General features: G+C 33.9%; 1 protein-coding gene and 1 long non-coding RNA gene across 2 annotated transcripts; both read left to right on the top strand.

Annotated features, from left to right (window-relative positions):
• The first annotated feature begins 2666 nt into the window (after positions 1-2666).
• On the top strand, positions 2667-18612 carry LOC114262740 (phosphoglucan phosphatase LSF2, chloroplastic). Its single transcript, XM_082892747.1, has 4 exons — positions 2667-3311; positions 3921-4126; positions 4925-5095; positions 18257-18612. The coding sequence occupies exons 1-4, from the start codon at positions 3149-3151 to the stop codon at positions 18452-18454; spliced, it is 738 nt and encodes a 245-aa protein (XP_082748873.1). The 5' UTR covers positions 2667-3148; the 3' UTR covers positions 18455-18612.
• Positions 12459-14795, top strand: LOC145801772 (uncharacterized). The gene is made up of 3 exons (XR_014343428.1): positions 12459-12866; positions 14392-14449; positions 14561-14795. It is a non-coding gene; the product is annotated as an uncharacterized LOC145801772 (long non-coding RNA).
• Positions 18613-18645: the final 33 nt, after the last annotated feature.

Raw genomic sequence — 18645 nt, 5'->3', positions numbered from 1 at the left:
AAATATTTCAAAATTCAGTAAAAACACTATAACACGGAAAACAAGAAAGTTTAATTTTCTCAAAAGAGTTTTTGGAAAACTCTAACCTAGCATAGTGATTGTGGTTTTGAAATAGCTTCATATATATACAGTCACAAAATGGTTTGAATAAATTCAACGGTATTTTTCTGTCGCAAAAAAAATTAAAAAAAACAATGTCGTCTTACTCTTTTGATATACCATTTCTCTTTTCATTCATTTTTTCATCTTCCCGTCTCTCTGTCTCTATCTCTCTCTCTCTTCTCTTTATCTCTTTCACTTATCACTGTTCTTTCTATGTCTGCCTGTTTCTCTCTCTCATTCTCTTTGTGTCTCTCGCCTATCTCTCTTCTCTCTATCTCTCTCATTTCTTTTTTCTCTCTCTCTCTTATCTTTCTATCTCTCTCTATCTCTCTCGCTCATTTCTCTTCTCTTCCTGTCTCTCTCTTTTTCTGTGTCTCTCTCTCGCTCATCTCTTTTCGCTCTATTTCTCTTTCTTTTTGTCTATTTCTCGCTTATCTCTTGTTTCTCTCTCTTTTTCTATCTCTCCATCTCTCTCTCTCTATCTCTTTTTCTGTCTATCTCTCTCTTCCTGTCTCTCTCTCACTCATCACTCTTCTCTCACTCTCTCTCTGTCTACTTGTCTATTTGTCTATTTCTTCCTCACTATGTTCGCCATGTTCACTCTCTTACTCTCATCTTCTCTATTTATCGAGCTCCTTCTCGATTTATCGATCCACTATAAGAAAATACACTTTTAGCAACCACTTTGTCTATCTCTCTCTCTCTCGCTCATCACTCTATCTCTGTCTCTCTCTCTCTCTCTCTATCTCTCTTCTTTATCTGTCTCTCACAAAATTAAAATATTTTTAAAATATTTAAAAAATTGATTTGAATTAAGTTTTGAAAAGAGTTTTGAATTATCTGTCTTCTTTATTTATTGAGCTCCCTTTCGATTTATCAATCCACTACAAGAAAATGCATTTTTAGCGGCCACTTTGTCTCTTTCTCGCTCATCATTCTGTCTCTTTCTCTGTCTCTCTATCTTTTTTCTCTATTCGTCTCTCACTCATCTCTCTTTCTCACCACCCATCTTCTCTACCACATTTACCACTACTACAAATGCCATTTAACTACCACCACTCTTCTCTTTCTCTCTTTCACTCATCACTCTTCTTTCTCTGTCTGTTTGTCTATCTGTCTGTTTGTCTGTCTGTCTGTGTGTCTTTCGTTCATCTTTCTTCTTTCTATCTCTCTCATTTGTCTTCTCTCTATGTCTCTCTCGCTCATCTCTCTTCTCTCTATCTCTCTCATCTCTTTTCTCTCTCTGTCTCTCTCGCTCATCTCTTTTTTCTCTCTCTATTTCTCTCACTCATCTCTCTTCTCTCTATCTCTCTATTTTTCTATTCTCTCTCTCGTTCATCTCTTTTCGCTTTTTTTCTATATGTCTCTCTCATCTCTTGTTTTTCTCTATTTTTCTATATGTCTCTCTCTATCTCTTTCTCTCTTTGTCTCTCTGTCTCTCTATATCTCTTTCTCTCTTTATCTCTCTCTCACTTATCACTTTTCTCTCTTTCTTTCTCTCTCTGTGTCTGTTTGTTTGTCTCTCACTCTTTTGTTTCTCTCTCTTTCTCTCTATGTGTCTGTCTGTCTGTTTGTCTCTCTCCCCTATTGTGTTTACATTACTCACTCTCTCCCCCATCGCTTCTCTATTTACTGAGCTCTCTACTACAAGAAAATGCACTTTTAGCGACCACTTTGTCTCTCTCTCGCTCATCACTCTGTTTCTGTCTCTCTCTCTTGTTTTCTCTCCTCTATCTGTCTCTCACTCATCTCTCTCTCTCTCTCTCTCTCTCATTACTCATCTCTTTTACCACAACTTCACCACTAATTTCTTTCGCTATCACCACCACCACCACCACCATCTCTCTTTCACCTTTTTTTTCATTAAAATATTTTTCATTAAAATATTGCCCATACTTCTACCAAATAAAAAATAATAATATTTTTTTTTTCATTAAAATAAAAATGAAACAAATAAATTTTCAATCTTCGTAACTAAAAAAAAAGAAATTTTTTTAAAAAAATTCATTAACTAGAAAAAATATATATTTTAACAAAAAATAAAATTTTTTGACGATAGCAACCCCAGTCTCAAAAATAAAATAAAATAAAAAATTAGACGGCGTTATTTTGTTATTTAAATTTCATTTTTGACCCTTAAAATATATATATATATATATATATATTTTTGTTTTTTTGTTCCCGCCCCTCTTTTTTTAGCTTTCCGCTCCCTCGCCCCCAAAAGCAAAAAAATCCCCAATCTCTCAAACCCAAAAAATCCCTAATCTGTTCCTCCCTTACCGCCGCTGCTGCCTCCCTCTCTCTCTCCTCCCGCTGTTAATGGAAAATATTATTCCTACTTTTACCAAATAAAAAAAAAAAAAAATTTTTTATTCATTAAAATAAATATAAAATAAATATAAAACAAATAAATTTTTAACTTTACCAAATGAAAAAGAAAATTCATCAACTATAAAAATTATTTTAATAATTTTTTATTTTAATAAAAAATTCATTAATTATAACATTTGTGGGTGTGTGGGTGTGTGTAGGGTTTTGTTTGAGAACACACACAACACAAACACAACCCAAACACAACAGAGCCGTCCCTCTCCTCCTGCTCTCTCTCTCTCTCTCTCTCTCTCTCTCTCTCTCCATCTAGGGTTTCGCCTTCCTCTCTCTCTTTCACACAACGACGGCGCCGATCCTCCCTCACTCCCGATCCTCCCTCACCGTCGCTCGTACCTTACTGTCGATCCTCCTCCCTTACCGCCGCTGCTGCCTCCCTCTCTCTCTCTCTCCAAACGACGTTGACGGTTGCTCGCCCCTCACCGGCACTCCTCCCTCACCGGCGATCTTCCCTCACCGCCGATTTCAAAGGGTATCTCTCTCTCTCTCTGTGTCGGGATTTCGGATATAGGGGGTTTTCATACACACACACACACATATATATATATATATATACATCTGTGAGTGTATATAGGGGGGTTTTTGATCTCTTGGCAGCAGCTTCGTTTCTCCATCAATCTTCCCTTCTCCACTTCCAAACGATGTGCGCAATGCTACCATGAAATCTATGTCCAATACCATCATGGTTTCTTCTAAGACTCCCTCTAGATCTAGTAAAGTTTCATGTATGTTATCTGAAAATCCCACAACCAAAATGGAAGAGTACAACATTGCTATGAAGAAGATGATGAGAAACCCTTATGAGTATCACTACGATTTTGGTCTGTTTCTTTCTCACCCTCTAAATCTGTTCTTTTTTATTTTTTATATCTTCAATTCTATTTATTTGTTTTTATTGCGATGGTGAATTTGATTTATCAAGTGGGTTTCACTTCTCCAGTCCAAATTGATTTTGGGTTTTTGTCATTTTTGTTATGAGGTGAATTTCTTGAATAATCTATTCAGATTCATGTTCACTTACTTTGATTCATCTTAGTTACATGTATTAGATCTATACCATTTGCTAATTTTAGTTGTTTTTGCTTTGTCATTCTAGGCTTCATCTGGTTTCAGATTATCAACATTTTCATACCCAATTTATATTTCTGAGATTGTTTTAATTCCATCATGAACAAAACTAAAACAGTGTCTAGAAATAAAGGCTAGAATGGAATGGACATTCTGTGTATTCCAAATGCAATCATCATTCACAATTTATGAGAATTGACTATTTTTAACTGAGGACAAGGAATGGCCATTTTCATTTATGTTCAAAATCATTTTAGCGAACCAAATACTACCCAAGTTATTTACCCATTTTATATATGGAAAGTATCTGTGATGTATTTTAAGGTCTCTTTAGTGGTCTAATTAATCTCATCATAACTCAGGTATGAACTACACATTGATAACTGATAAGCTGATTGTGGGCTCCCAACCTCAGAAACCTGAAGACATAGATCATCTGAAAAGGGAAGAAGATGTTGCCTACATTCTTAACTTGCAGCAGGACAGAGACATTGAGTATTGGGAAATAGACTTGAAGTCTATAATAAAAAGATGTCGAGACCTTGAAATTCGTCACATGAGAAGGCCGGTAAGCAAGTCACCTTCAATACTAATGATTTTGCAAATAAGTTAGTTTTATTTGCTTATAAATTGTTAATGTTGGGAAATCACCTCTACATATGATGATAATTGGTATGTTGAAACTTCTTGACATGAAAAAATATCCAACACCAATGTGGTGAAAAATCACATTACTTATTTCAAAATTGGTGAAAAATCATTTTACCCCTTGTAGTTTGCCCAAAGACGTGTACCCCCTTTGCCCTTATAAAACCTACACTTGCACCTCTGCTCTCATAACTAAACTGAAAATGTGAATGTCTTTAATGGAAAATGGAAAAAGACAAAATTACCCATTTGAACTTCTCCCTCCCCTCCCTCTCTTGTTCTTACTCTATACTTTTCGTTACAAATCTGTCCATGTTGCCTGCCACCACAACCTATCACTGGCCAAAACACCCCAAACCTTGCTCATTAGATAACAGAAATGATACAGGCCCCCTTTTGTTTTGACCCCCACAATCCCCTACAGACACATGTCAGCCAGAGATAGGAGGGAAAAAAAACGAAAAACAAAAAAACAAAAGGGGGTCCTCCAAAAGGGGGTCCCAACCTTTTTCCATTAGATAAATACCTACCCAACTGTAAACCTTACCTCTATATCTTTTAGACTTTCTCTTCTACCTTTCATTTCTCTAAAAGCATGTGTTTAGATTATGTACACACCAAGTTGAATATAATATATATATATATATATAGAGAGAGAGAGAGGCTTTTTGGTGCTTTTGGGCACTTGACTTAACATCTTTATGTTATGCATTGGAAGGCAAGAGATTTTGACCCAGATTCCTTGAGAAGTGGATTACCTAAAGCTGTTTCATCTTTGGAATGGGCCATTTCAGAGGGAAAAGGAAAAGTGTATGTGCACTGTACAGCTGGATTGGGGAGAGCTCCTGCTGTTGCAATTGCTTACATGTTTTGGTTTTGTGACATAGATGTAAGCTCTCAACTCTTCAATATGCTATCCCAGCTTGATTTATGTTTTCCATCAATTTGCTGATATGTTTCACTATTTTTCTTTTGCTTCTTCTGGTAATTGGAATGAAGTTTAAACTGATTTGCATTGTACAGCATGACTTTTTTTAGTTATTTAGTGATTATTTCACTGCTTAATCCCTTGTTCCCTATCTAAAAAAAAAAAAATCCTTGTTCTAAATTCCTGATAAATATATATATATATATATATTATTCACTACAACAAAAAAGGTCTATGGTGACAAAAACGCGTGACGAAAAAATAGTTCGTCTCCAAATATACATGTTTTAGTGATGAAAATAAGATTTCGCCTCCAATTGTACTATTTTTAGAGACGAAAACCAAATTTCGTCACCAAATGCTTAAAATCAAATAAAACAATAGGTGACGAAAATTTTATTCGTCTCTAAATTTTATTTTTCGTCACAAAACAATTTCCCGCCCTTGGAAAATTTGGTGGAAGATTTGGCGCCATTTTGAAGATGAAATTTGTCGTCACCATTGTAAAAAAATTTAGAGAGGAAATAATTTCGTCTCCAAATGTATTATTTTTAGAGAGAAAAACCAAATTTCGTCACCAAATGCTTAAAATCAATAAAAAATACAAGAAATCTAGGCTATTGTGACAAAATTTGGTGACGACTTTTTTTTTGTCTTAAAATTTAAGCCAAAGATGACGAAATATTAATTTTGTCGTTTGTTTTAATTTTTCTCAAAAGTATAGGTGACGAAAACAAAATTTTGTGTGCAAAAATGAGGCGGCAATTTCATTTGCATTGGCGCGAATTATTTTAGCTCATTGGAGACGAACATTTTTTGTCACAAAATATAATTTTTTTTGTGACGAACGTAATTCGTCGCCAATAAATTCCATACATATTAAACGATGTCGTTGCATATTTCCATTTATTAGGCGACAAATATATTTTTGTCTGGGAAGGATAAGTTATGGAAGACGAAAATATTTCGTCATCAATAAACACTCCATCATGCAGACAATGTCATTTCATTTTTCTATTAAATAGGCGACAAATATATTTTGTTTCAGAAGAATAAGTTGTGGAAGACGAAAATATTTCGTCACTAATAAATTCTAATTGATTGCGTGACGAATACATTTTTCATCTCATAAAGTTAAGTTGTGGAAGACAAAAATATTTCATCACCACTAATAAATTCTTTGTTCTGGTATTGAAGGATACAAAAATATTTTATCACTAATCATTTCTCTTTATTAAAATGCCATGATTTTGTGTTTCGAAGCATTGAAACTGTGACCCCAAGAGATACACTCTAACGCTTATCACTCATTTTCATGTACACGGACCTTGAAGTCGTGACCCAATAAGACACTTTCTACAAACCCTCATTTCTCTCTCGCACTTGAGTCTACTCCTCTCTCACAAGTATTGAAGTCGTGACTCAAGAAGACACTCTATAAACCATTTCTTCTATTTCGCGCAAAACGCAAGCACTTTTTCTCATTGTCTGAACCAACTCTACCCTTTCCGTCTAGAACACCTATTTCAGAAAAATCAAAGGTCAAAACCTCTCTCCACAAAAAAAAAAAAAAAAAAAAAAAAAAAAGATAATTAATGTAGCTATTTTTTTGTGAGAAAAAATACAGAGAAACAAATAATAAAAAATTTGTAATTTTCAAAATTAATAGAAAACATTATCTTGTTTAGTATGGAGTTTTCAATAATTAATTTTTAAAATTTGGTGATAAAATTTATTTTCGTTTTAGAATGTAACCCAAACATGACCAAATATTACTTTTGTCGTTTCTTTTAATTCTTCTCAAAACTGTAGGAGACGAAAAAATAAATTCATCAGAAAAAAAAGAGGCTCCAATTTTTTTTCTTGTTGGCGCCAATTATTTTAGTTCATTGGAGACGAACATTTTTGTCACAAATTTTAAAGTTTTTTGCGACAAAAGGAATTCGTCACCAATAAATTCGAAACTTATTAGACGATGTCGTTTCATTTTCTTATTTATTTGGTGACAAATATATTTTTTGGTTGGGAAGGATAAGTTATGGGAGACAAAAATATTTCGTCACCAATAAACTCTTCATGCTCATTTTATCTTTCTGTTAATTAGGCGACAAATATATTTTTGTCTCGAAAGGATATGTTTTGGGAGACGAAAATATTTCGTCGTTAATAAATTCTCCATGTGTCGTGTTGCATTTTGAGTGATTGTGCGACGAATATATTTTCGTCTCATAAGGTTAAGTTGAAGGAGACGAAAATATTTCATCACCAATAAATTCTCCATCCCCACACAATGTTGTTTTTGTATTTTTGTTGATTAGGCAACGAACATATGAGTTTGAGACGAAAATATTTTATCCCTAATTATTTATCTTTATTAAAATGTCGTCAGAAACTAAGAGATCACTCTCACCTTAATCACTTACTTTCACACACACACACAAATACTAAAGTCGTGACCCGAAAAGACACCCTCTACAAACCCTCGTTTCTATCTCGCACTTGAGTCTCCTCTCTCACAAGTATTGAAGCTGTGACTCAAGAAAATAATCTCTATAAACCATCTCTTCTATTTCGCACTAAAGCTCCTATATTCTCGCCGTTTGTGCATGCAAACATTATTATCCAATAAGACATTTTGTGCAAAGCTATTATTCTTTCTCATAGTAAACCCCTCACCACAATATGAAAAAAATAATAATAATAATTAAACAAGGAAACAAAATACAAGAAATCTAGGCTATTGTGACAAAATTTGGTGACGAAATTTTTTTTGTCTTAAAATTTAACCCAAAGATGATAAAATATTAATTTTGTCGTTTGTTTTATTTTTTCTCAAACGTATAGGAGACGAAAAAAAATTTCATCTGCAAAATTTAGGCGCCAATTTTATTTGCTTTGGCGCGAATTATTTTAGCTCATTGGATACGAACATTTTTGTCACAAAATATATATATTTTTTGTGACGAACGTAATTTGTCACCAATAAATTCCCTATCTATTAAACGATGTCGTTGCATATTTCCATTTATTAGGCGACAAATATATTTTTGTCTAGGAATGAGAAGTTATGGAAGACGAATATGTTTCGTCACCAATAAACACTCCATCATGCAAATGATGCCGTTTCATCTTTCTATTAAATGAGCGACAAATATATTTTTGTCTTGGAAGAATAAGTTGTGGGAGATGAAAATATTTAGTCACTAATAAATTCTGATTGATTGCACAATGAATATATTTTTCGTCTCATAGGGTTATGTTGTGGAAGACAAAAATATTTCACCAATAATAAATTCTCTGTTCTTGTATTTAAGAAGACAAAAGCATTTTTTCATTAATTATTTCTCTTTATTAATATGCTATGGTTTTGTGTTTCAGAGCACTAAAACCGTGATCCCAAGAGACACACTCTGACCCTTATCACTCCTTTTCATGTACACGGACACTCAAGTCATGACCCAAGAAGACACTTCCTACAAACCCTCATTTCTCTCTCGCACTTGAGCCTACTCCTCTCTCACAAGTATTGAAGTCGTGAAGTAAGAAGACACTCCGTAAACCATTTCTTCTATGAAGTAAGAAGACACTCTGTATTAAGCCCTTCATGCATACCAGTATTGAAGCTATTATACAAGAAGGCACCCTATGCAAAACTGACTATTCTTGCTCATAGTGAAGGCGCCTCTTGCATAAGCACTTTTTCTTATTGTCTGAACCAACTCTACCCTTTCCGTCTAGAACACCCATTTTAGAAAAATCGCAGGTCAAAACCCCTTTCCACAAAAAAAAAAAAAAAAAAGAAAAGAAAATAATTAATGTAGCTATTTTTTTTTTGTGAGAAAAAAAAAACAGAGGAAAAATTAATAATAATTTTTTAATTTTCAAATTAATAGAAAACATTACCTTATTTAGTATGGAGTTTACAATAATTAATTTTAAATTTTTAATCTATTTGTTTTTAGTGAACATTTTTTAATATTATAATTTTTTGTTCTTTTTTTTTTTTAACTTTTTAAATCCCTTTAATTTAGATGAGAGCAAATTGCAGCAGTTGTCCCGGTACTTTGGTCCTTGTGTCATATAAATGGTATGTGCCATATCTATATCTATCTATCTATCTATCTATCTATCTATCGATCTATATCTATCTATCTATCTATCTATCGATCTATATCTATTTATTTATCTATATCTATATATATATATATATATATCTATACTATATATTAAGCAAAAGGGGGTTTTTAACCCCAAGGCTCTGGGAGCTTCAATCTCCTAATCCTAATTTTCTAATTTTTTGATTTAAAAAAAAAAAAACCTCAATATTTATTGACTTCTCCCAACCCAACCTCAGCATTTATTGACTTCTCCCAACCCACAATCTCTTTTGACTTCTCTCATAATTATTGCAACACCCTTTTCAATTTCTCCCATATACTATGGTTACACACAAAAATAAAAAATAAAAATATAAGAATTTAGCTATAGATCTCAAAAAGATATAACATCTAAATTTGAATTATGATTTAATAATATAATTATATATATTTTTTTATGTATATCTATCAAAATTTTAAATCACTTAATAGGACAAATTAATCAATTTTCCAAAATTATTGATTTTTAATTTACAAAATAGATTAAAAAAAACTATTGACTAATTTATTTATTTAATAACAAAAATATTTCATAATCTCTCCCTCCTAATCTATCTCACAAATTTTCAAAAAAAAATATTAAAACTTGCATTCATTTTCTCTTCTCCAAAAAATCAGATAATATTTTATTTTAAAGTTGTAGATATCTACCTATATTTTATATATTACATTATAACATAACCAAAAAAACTAAAAAACTAAAAAAAAAATCTTTAAAGTTTATCTAAATAAACTTTAAATCAATAAAACTTACATGTCTATCACATATCTAACTCACATCATAACTTACCTAAATAATAATAATTAAAAACAAATGAAAATCAAAGATAAATTAAATTTTAAAAAAAAGATACTCACAACTCCATCTTAAATAAATTGAAAAAAAAATACCCGAATAGAAACCACACACAAAAAAAAAAAAAAAGAAGAAGATATATCTATCAATAAAAAAAAAAAGAAGATATACAATTCCCAAGTTATTTTTTTTAAAAAAAAAAAAAAAGCCCCAACACCAAAACACAAATTATAAAATTAAAAAAAAATTCAAAATACATTTAGGTGTCGTTTGGTAACACTTTTACGTTTTCAGTTTTCTGTTTATATTTACAAAAATTTAAAAAACTCAAATAAAAACTTGTTTGATAAAATTTTTGATTTATAAATCAGTGGTTTCAGTTTATAAATTTGGCCAAAAAATAAAAACACAAAAAATGTGTTTCCGTTTTGAGTTTTGAGTTTTTTTTTTTTTTACCACCCAACACTAGTCACCACCTGCCACCATTTTCCACCGCCGTCTTCCGCCACCACCACCCACCACCCACCTCCCACCACCGCCACCACCACTACTCACCACCTATCTGCTACTACCACCCACCCCCCACCTGCCACCCACTCGCCATCACCACCCACCCCTCGCCACCACCACTACTACCACCCACCACCCACCTGCTATCCACCCGCCACCACTCACCACCCGCCACCTACTTGCCGCCACCACTCACCAGCCACCTGCCTCCACCATCCACCACATGTCACCACCACCCACCCACTCACCCACCACCACCACCTACCAACACCAGTACCAGCACCACCACCACCATCACCCACCACCCACCTGCCACCACCACCCACTGCCCAACTCCACTAGCACCAGCACCAGCACCACCACCCACTCGCTACCACCTACCACATACCATCGTCACCCACCCGCCCACCCACCACCACCACCACCCGCCACCTACCCCTACTATCCACCACCATCTGCCACCTACTCGCCACCACCCACCACCACTCGCCACCTGCCACCACCCACTCGCTACCACCTACCACCCACTGCCGTCACCCACCCACCCACCATTACCACTCACACCCACCCGCCACCACCCGCCATTCGCCACCCACCTGCCACTGCTACCCACCACCCGCCATCGCCGCCGCCACCACTACCACCCACTCGCTACCACCCACCACTTGCCACTGTCATCCACCCACCCACCACCACCACCACTCGCCACCTATCCGCCACTACCACCCACCCGCCATCACCCATCACCACCCGCCACCCACTTGCCACTACCACCCACTACCCACTCGCTACCACCCACCACCCGCCACCGTCAGCCACCCACCCACCACCGCCACCCACCGTCACCACTTTCCACCACCGTCTTCTGTCGCCACTTGCCACCACTTGCCATTTCTCACTCTTTTTTATATTTTTAAATTTTTTAAAACATTTTGTCAATTACCAAACGTGTTTGTAGTTTATGTTTTTCTAAAAATAAACAAAAACCAGTTTATAAAATTTTTATAAATATAAACTGAAAACGTAAACGTTACCAAACACACCCTTAACTCTTTGGCTGCTTCTAATTAAAAGGAAAGTAGAAGGCTAGGGTTCATCAAAAGGCACATAGAGAGAAAGAGAGACAGAGGGAGAAGGAGATGGCACTAAAACAAAACAGAGTTTTTACGGCTCCACATTAATGACATACAGTAAATACAAGCTGTGGTTTCTCACTTTTACGACTTACTTTTTTTGCATGTCGTAAATAATTTCTCAACTACGGCGTGTCTATTGAGTAGGTCGTAAATGCTAATAATGATGATTTTTTTACAGCTTGCGATGTTAGCCGTAAATAATAAAACTTTCTATGACGTGCATATGGCATGCCGTTAATACATCAACTATGCACGACACACATACACTAGCTGTTAAAAATATTGAATATTTCACAGCGCACAAAAAGTCAGCCATTAAAAATATTGCACTTTTTACGACGCACAAAAAATCAGTCATTAGAAAATACACTTTCCATGACGCACATATTCTAACTGTTAAAAATATTTTATTTTTCATGAAACGCAATTTATGTCTAAATAATATGATCAAAATAAATCAATAATGACTTGGACGCTATTTTTTTCCCACCCCCTTAACCTTCTCTTCACCTAATTGATCACTTTTTTTTTTTTCCTTCTCCTCCAATCACCATCCGCCACGTGTGTGTAAGGTGGTGATTGGAGGGGTCTCAATAATCACCCAAAATAAATATAGGCGCCAAAATGAAATTCTTTGGCGCCAAATGGTAAAATGAAACAATCTTCGAATGAAACACTCTTCGAATTGGGCGTAGCTCTCTTTCTAAACACTTGTATGTCACACTCTCTCTCTCTCTCTGTCCAAACCGTCTCAGCCTCGCAGATCATTGTCTCAGTCTCACAGATTTTCATCTCAACCTGAGCCTTCATGGAAACCCTAACCTTGAGCTCCTCTACCACTCTCCAAAGCCTCATCACTGTGTCTCACTACCCTAACCTCATCGGCGATGCCTGAATGGGGAAGAGTAGGGTGAGACGGTGGTGTTCGTCTGCCTCGGAAGCGTAGGGTGCTTCGATCCACCTCGACTGGCGGAGATCGTGGCAACGCTGGAGAAGAGCGGCCACCAATTCTTGGGTTCCATGGAGCCTTCACCGATGACGATTCCGTCTCCATCCTCTCTCGTCTCCCCTCCGTCGCTTCTCTCAACCTAATTTTTGATTCCTGGGACTTCTACACCGATCGCATCCTTCTCGTAATCTCTCTCTCTCTCTCTCTCAACTCATCTGAATGTATAGAGACTGGCTAGGTTACTTCATAGACTAATAGTTCTCTTTCCAATTCTAGGGTTTTATATTTCTGTAAAAATCTGAGAAATTTGAGATTGATTATAGTTTCTGACGGATAATACTGATTTCACGGTGATTGGGGTGATCGGACTGCCTAGGGTAGGGAAGTCGACGATAATGAATGAGCTCTATGGCTTTGATGGAACTTCACTTGGTAACATATACATATATGCTCTTACTCTTCTATATATGTATATGATTTTCTGTTTAGTTCATAAGAAAGAATGATATAAAATAATACTAGAAATATGAAGGTGGTTTTGATAGAAAGCTTCTTCAAAAGAACAAATCTGTTGTGTTTTTCCCAAAAGGAACTGTAAATTTTGCATTTTTTTTGATTTTTTTCTGATTAAAACATTGAAAAGTTTGATGGGTTTGTTCTAATTTGCTACCTTTTTTTTTCTGATTAAAACACTGAAAAGTTTGATGGGTTTGTTCTAATTTGCTATGGAGATCAGAAGGATTTTTGACTTATTTATTTATTTATTTATATCTCAGATGTATTATTTATTTATTTATTTCTGTAAACTGTTACTTTATTTTTGACTTATAATTAGTTGATTTAAATCTTATTGACATAAATGAACTACAGGTTCATTATCCTTTACAGGATATTCAGAGTGTCCCATTTTCTAAATCCAAAGTACAGCTTCTTGAAGCAGAGGTCAACAGTTTAAACAATCTTAACTTATTCTCTGTATTTTTCTTTTGTAATTTTTTCAATAATATATGCCCTTTTGAGGATGACAACAGTTAAATTAATCACCCAAAATTACAATCTTCAATCTTAGGAGTCAATATATATATATATATATAAATATTTATGTTGGATGCATCACAATTATTTTGGTTAGATAAGTTTGTGGGGTTCTGGTTGTCTTTTTTCTGTTTTGGGGCTGTTGAAATTGAACCTAAACAAAAACAAAACAAGAAATAAGGGGCGCAGAAAGAAAGAAAGTAGCAGAAGGCATTTCTTGAGAATACCATTTTTTGTTATTTTTTATTTGTTTGAATTATTCTTTTTTTAATTTTTAAAATTTAAAAATTTTCTTTATAGATTACAAACCTAAGACTTGGGTAAAAACTGCTTTCGTTCCGTTTGCTTTCTCTTTTCCCTATTTTACTGTTTCTTCTTTCCAAAATGATATCCATAAGAAACAATGAAAACAATAAAATAAAAAATAAAAAACTTGTATTTTTTATCTTTTTATTTAATAGATTATCAAGGACTTGGGTAAAAATTGTTTTCATTCTGTTTGCCTTCTCTTTTACCTATTTTACTGTTTCTTCTCTTGAAAATGATATCCATAAGAAACCAAAACTATAAAAACAAATTTTGTTTTGGTGGATTATTTATTTATTTTCTGTTTCATCGCTGCTTTTAGTTTCTTCATGGGTCTTATTGTTATAAGAAACACTGTTTTGTTTCAGTGGTTTAGGAAAAGACGAAAGGAACCTATGCTGGAAGCTCTCGAGAAGATTAAAGGCGGTAAGTACAAAAACACTTATGCAATTGAAATTTTCAAGTGTTTCTCCAGTTCTTAGCGACCCTTGTTTTTTGTTTTTGATTAAATTTTGCATTTTTGATTAAATTTTGCAGAGCTTATGGTTCTAGGATTCATTTCCCTACTCCTGACATTTGGGCAAATCTACATTGCCAACGTTTGTATACCCACGAAGCTTGCAGATACAATGTTGCCGTGTCCCATAAAACATCATGGTGGCCACCATCTTGAACCAGAGCATGAACCTGCCCCTAAGGAGGAGCCAGATCACCATAGGAGGCTTCTATGGAATGACCATAGAATTTTAGCTGGTGGTGAACCTGCTAAAGGGTGCAAGAAAGTAAGTGTCTTGTTCTGTAGATGATTTAAATCTAAATTTTGTTCTGCTTGTTTTGGTGCAATGAAAGGTTTATATGTTTAGTTATAACTTATGCATAGGAAAAAACTGAGCTAGCCATGCTCTCATTTCATAAAAATGGGGAATTAAAGTGGACAGGAATCCAAGCAAATTGTACGAAGGGTATTCCGGTACTTTCTTGATGTAAAGCCTGAAATATATATTGCTGCCTTCACAGCATCCATGTTGTACCTTTTTCTTATTTCATTATAGTGGAACTGCTGTGAGCTGTGGACGTAGGCAATCTTATTGAACCACGTGAATCTCTGTGTCGTGTTTCTTTGTTTGTGATTGTTTATTTTGCTATTGTTTGTGTGTGTGGTTTGCTCCGCAACATAAAGAGGGTTTAATTGTAGATCCACGATTGTATATTCCATTTTCTTTTCTCCTCTTTCCTTCATCTCCCACATCCTCAGCCAAATAAAGAGGGTTTAATTGCAGATCTACCATTGTATGTTCCATTTTCTTTTCTCCTCTTTCCTTCATCTCCCACATCCTCAGCCAAATTTGTTCCCCTTTACTCAATTGGGGAGGGAGAGACCCTTGCAGAACATCTCAACACTACCATTTTCTGTAGGAAAATCATCTATAAATCCCATTCACAGACTATGGATAGTTCAGATGAGTTTTCAAACAATCAATTTTTAGCTTGAATCAGCTTAATGAACATAGGATGAATTCACAGATCTGCTGATTCTAGCTTAAATTCACGAATCATGACTCGAATTTTTTTTATTAAGGTGCTTGTTTGCATATAGTCGTATTGGTGCTGTTTGTGGTAGTAATACCTCCAAATCCAGAAATGATTTTTGTTGCATGCCTGATATGTTGATAATATGCTTGAGTCCATCAAGTTTTTCATTTCTCAGGCATTTTTTTATTATTATTTAAAAACGAATTTGTTTTGTTTGTTTGCTTGATTTTGTTTAATTTTCAGAATTCATGCTTTTGGTCATTCTTCTGAATCATATTCTCAAATTATATGTGAAGCCTTCAATTGACATAGTTGATTTCTATACTCTGCTGACTAACTGTGCTCCCTATTTGATTTGAAGCACGACGAATACTTATTCAAGAAATACTAATACAATTCCTATCAATAGAGGTACGTGCCACTTATATCTATCCATGGGTTACATCAGTTGCACATCTTCATATTCTTTTTGGCCGTCTTTCATGTTATATACAGTGCCATAACAATGACACTTGGGAGATTGAAGGTGCGTGTATATAATTGATTGCTTTTAGTTTTTCTGTTTTATTACTTGAAAGTTCTTTCATTATATGGATTAGCCGAGGGGCTTAAGAGTTACCTTGGGACAGATTATATTATATTTTTAGCCCATTTTCACAGCCTTCTATCTTGATATTCAATTTGTGCACGGTGTGATCTATACTTTATACTTTATTCCAAGGTTTTCTTACATGCAGATACGTGGGTGGAAGGAATGGGAACAGTTTGAAACTGAAACCAATGATGAATTCAATGGTAAATCATCAAACAATACAATTTGTTTTATTTATCTTCCAAATTATTTTTTACTCGAATCCCCCATTGAATTTTCCATATTCTCCTAGTATCTTCATTGCTGAACTCTCTGTCTTGTCAACCCCCATCCACACTCATTGATCTTCTTCCTTTCTCCAGTGGTGATGATAACTCAGCTTTAGCACCTGAGCGGTAAGCTATTACACATTAATGGGATGCACCTTGGGAGGGATCAATATAAATTGTATGAACTTACGACACATTAATGGGATGCACTATTTGTGAATTAGCTTTAAAATTAATTTTTTGTTCTCATAATCTCAAAAAAAGTTTGTTACAGGGATAAATTGTATAATTGATCTAATTGTAAATTGATGAGTTACTAATGTTTTTAATCTTTTGTATAATTGATTAATTACTAAAACTTTTAATTTATTTTTTTGCAGATTCGATTAGAGTGGCATTTTTGACGCGCAACAATGATGTAATTTGCTTGAATGTTCATTTTTGTTTGATAAGGATACACATACTTTTTGGAGTTGCACAAGTTATTGTTGGATTTTTGGTAGAATTGAACAAGTTATAACTTTTGGATATTTTGTGGATATTTCACTATTTTATTGTATTAGGATGAAATTATTTGTAATGATGAATGGATATCTTCATTTTGTTAATTCGTAAATGTGTTGATAACATGTTAGGTTAAGTTGCGATGGAATTGTTATATTCAACAGGTTTTAACATGAATAGAGTCATATTTGTTGAACTAAAATTTAGATTTTGATAAAATAGGTATATAATGTGGAAAAAAATATTATGAAATTATTGACAAAATTTTTCATCTTTAAAGAAGGTTTTTTTCTCTTATTTAGCTTAGGTGGAGGATTAATTTTGTCATGAATTCTTTATTTCGTCGCTAAATGAATGTCATGACAAAAAATATTGTCACATTTTGTCACTATTACCCCCAATGTGTGACGAATTTTTTTTGACATTATTTCATTATTTTTAATGACGAATTTATTTTTGTCTCTATTGGTAGCTTCTTTGACAAAAATTTTTTGTTTTCGTTTATATTAAACGTGACAAAATTATTTTGTCTCCATTTCTTATTTTTATGACAATACTTTTGTCTCTAATTTCTCTTTAAATGACAAAATATTTTGTCGCTAATTACTTCCAAGTATGTTCCTAACAGAATGTATTGGAGACAAAAAAATTCGTTACAAATTTATCATTTTTAATGATGAATTTGTTTTTGTCTCTATTGGTAGCTTCTTAGACAAATTTTTTTTTGTCTTCGTTTATATTAAACGTGACAAAATTATTTCATCTCTATTTTTTATATTTATGACAAAATACTTTTGTCTTTAATTTATTCATTTAATGACAAAATATTTTGTCGCTAATTACTTACAAGTATGTTCCCAACAGAGTGTATTGGAGACAAAAAAATTCGTTACAAATTTTTCATTTTTAATGATGAATTTGTTTTTGTCTCTATTGGTAGCTTCTTTGACAAAAAATTTTCGTCTTCATTTATATTAAACGTGACAAAGTTATTTCGTCTCTATTTCTTATATTTATGATGAAATACTTTTGTCTCTAATTTCTCCTTTAATGACAAAATATTTTGTCGCTAATTACTTACAAGTATGTTCCCAACAAAGTGTATTGGAGACAAAAAAATTCGTCATAAATTTATCATTTTCAATGACGAAATTTTTTTTTCGTCTCTAAGACCCTTTAGCGACGACCCTTTGGCGACAAAACGGGTGACGAAAAATGTTCGTCGTAATTACTTTGGGTGACGAAATATATACATTTTGGGACAAATTTGTTTCGTCTTTAAATCCCAAATTTGTTGTAGTGATTTTAGTTAAGGCTGGTTTTTTATTGTGACAGCTGAACACGGCATATAATAGGCTTACTTCAAAGAGACCTTGTGGACCCAATAAAAGTGCAATCTGTGGAGCTACTTATGATTTGGCTGAGAATGATCCTTGGAAGGAGCCCTTTGAGAATCTTCCGGGACATGCTTTTGAGGGCATATCAAATTGGGAAAGGAGCCCTTTGAGAATCTTCCAATGTGCTGATTGGTGAATTTTAGATTTTATTTTATTATTTTATTTTTTTTTAGGATTTGGGTGAATTTTATAATTTAAATATGCTTTTATGAACATGTATAGTTTAATTGTTCTTTCTAAAATATTAAATTTGATGGTTTGATCAATTTAAATTTTTATTTTTATTTTTTGTTATGATGTTTTTGTGAATAGAATGTAAATAATCAG

This window comes from Camellia sinensis, chromosome 10, assembly GCF_055761805.1.
Source record: "Camellia sinensis isolate YWXY chromosome 10, ASM5576180v1, whole genome shotgun sequence".
In the NCBI taxonomy this organism is placed as follows: domain Eukaryota; kingdom Viridiplantae; phylum Streptophyta; class Magnoliopsida; order Ericales; family Theaceae; genus Camellia; species Camellia sinensis.
This window is presented reverse-complemented; position numbering and strand designations above follow the sequence as displayed.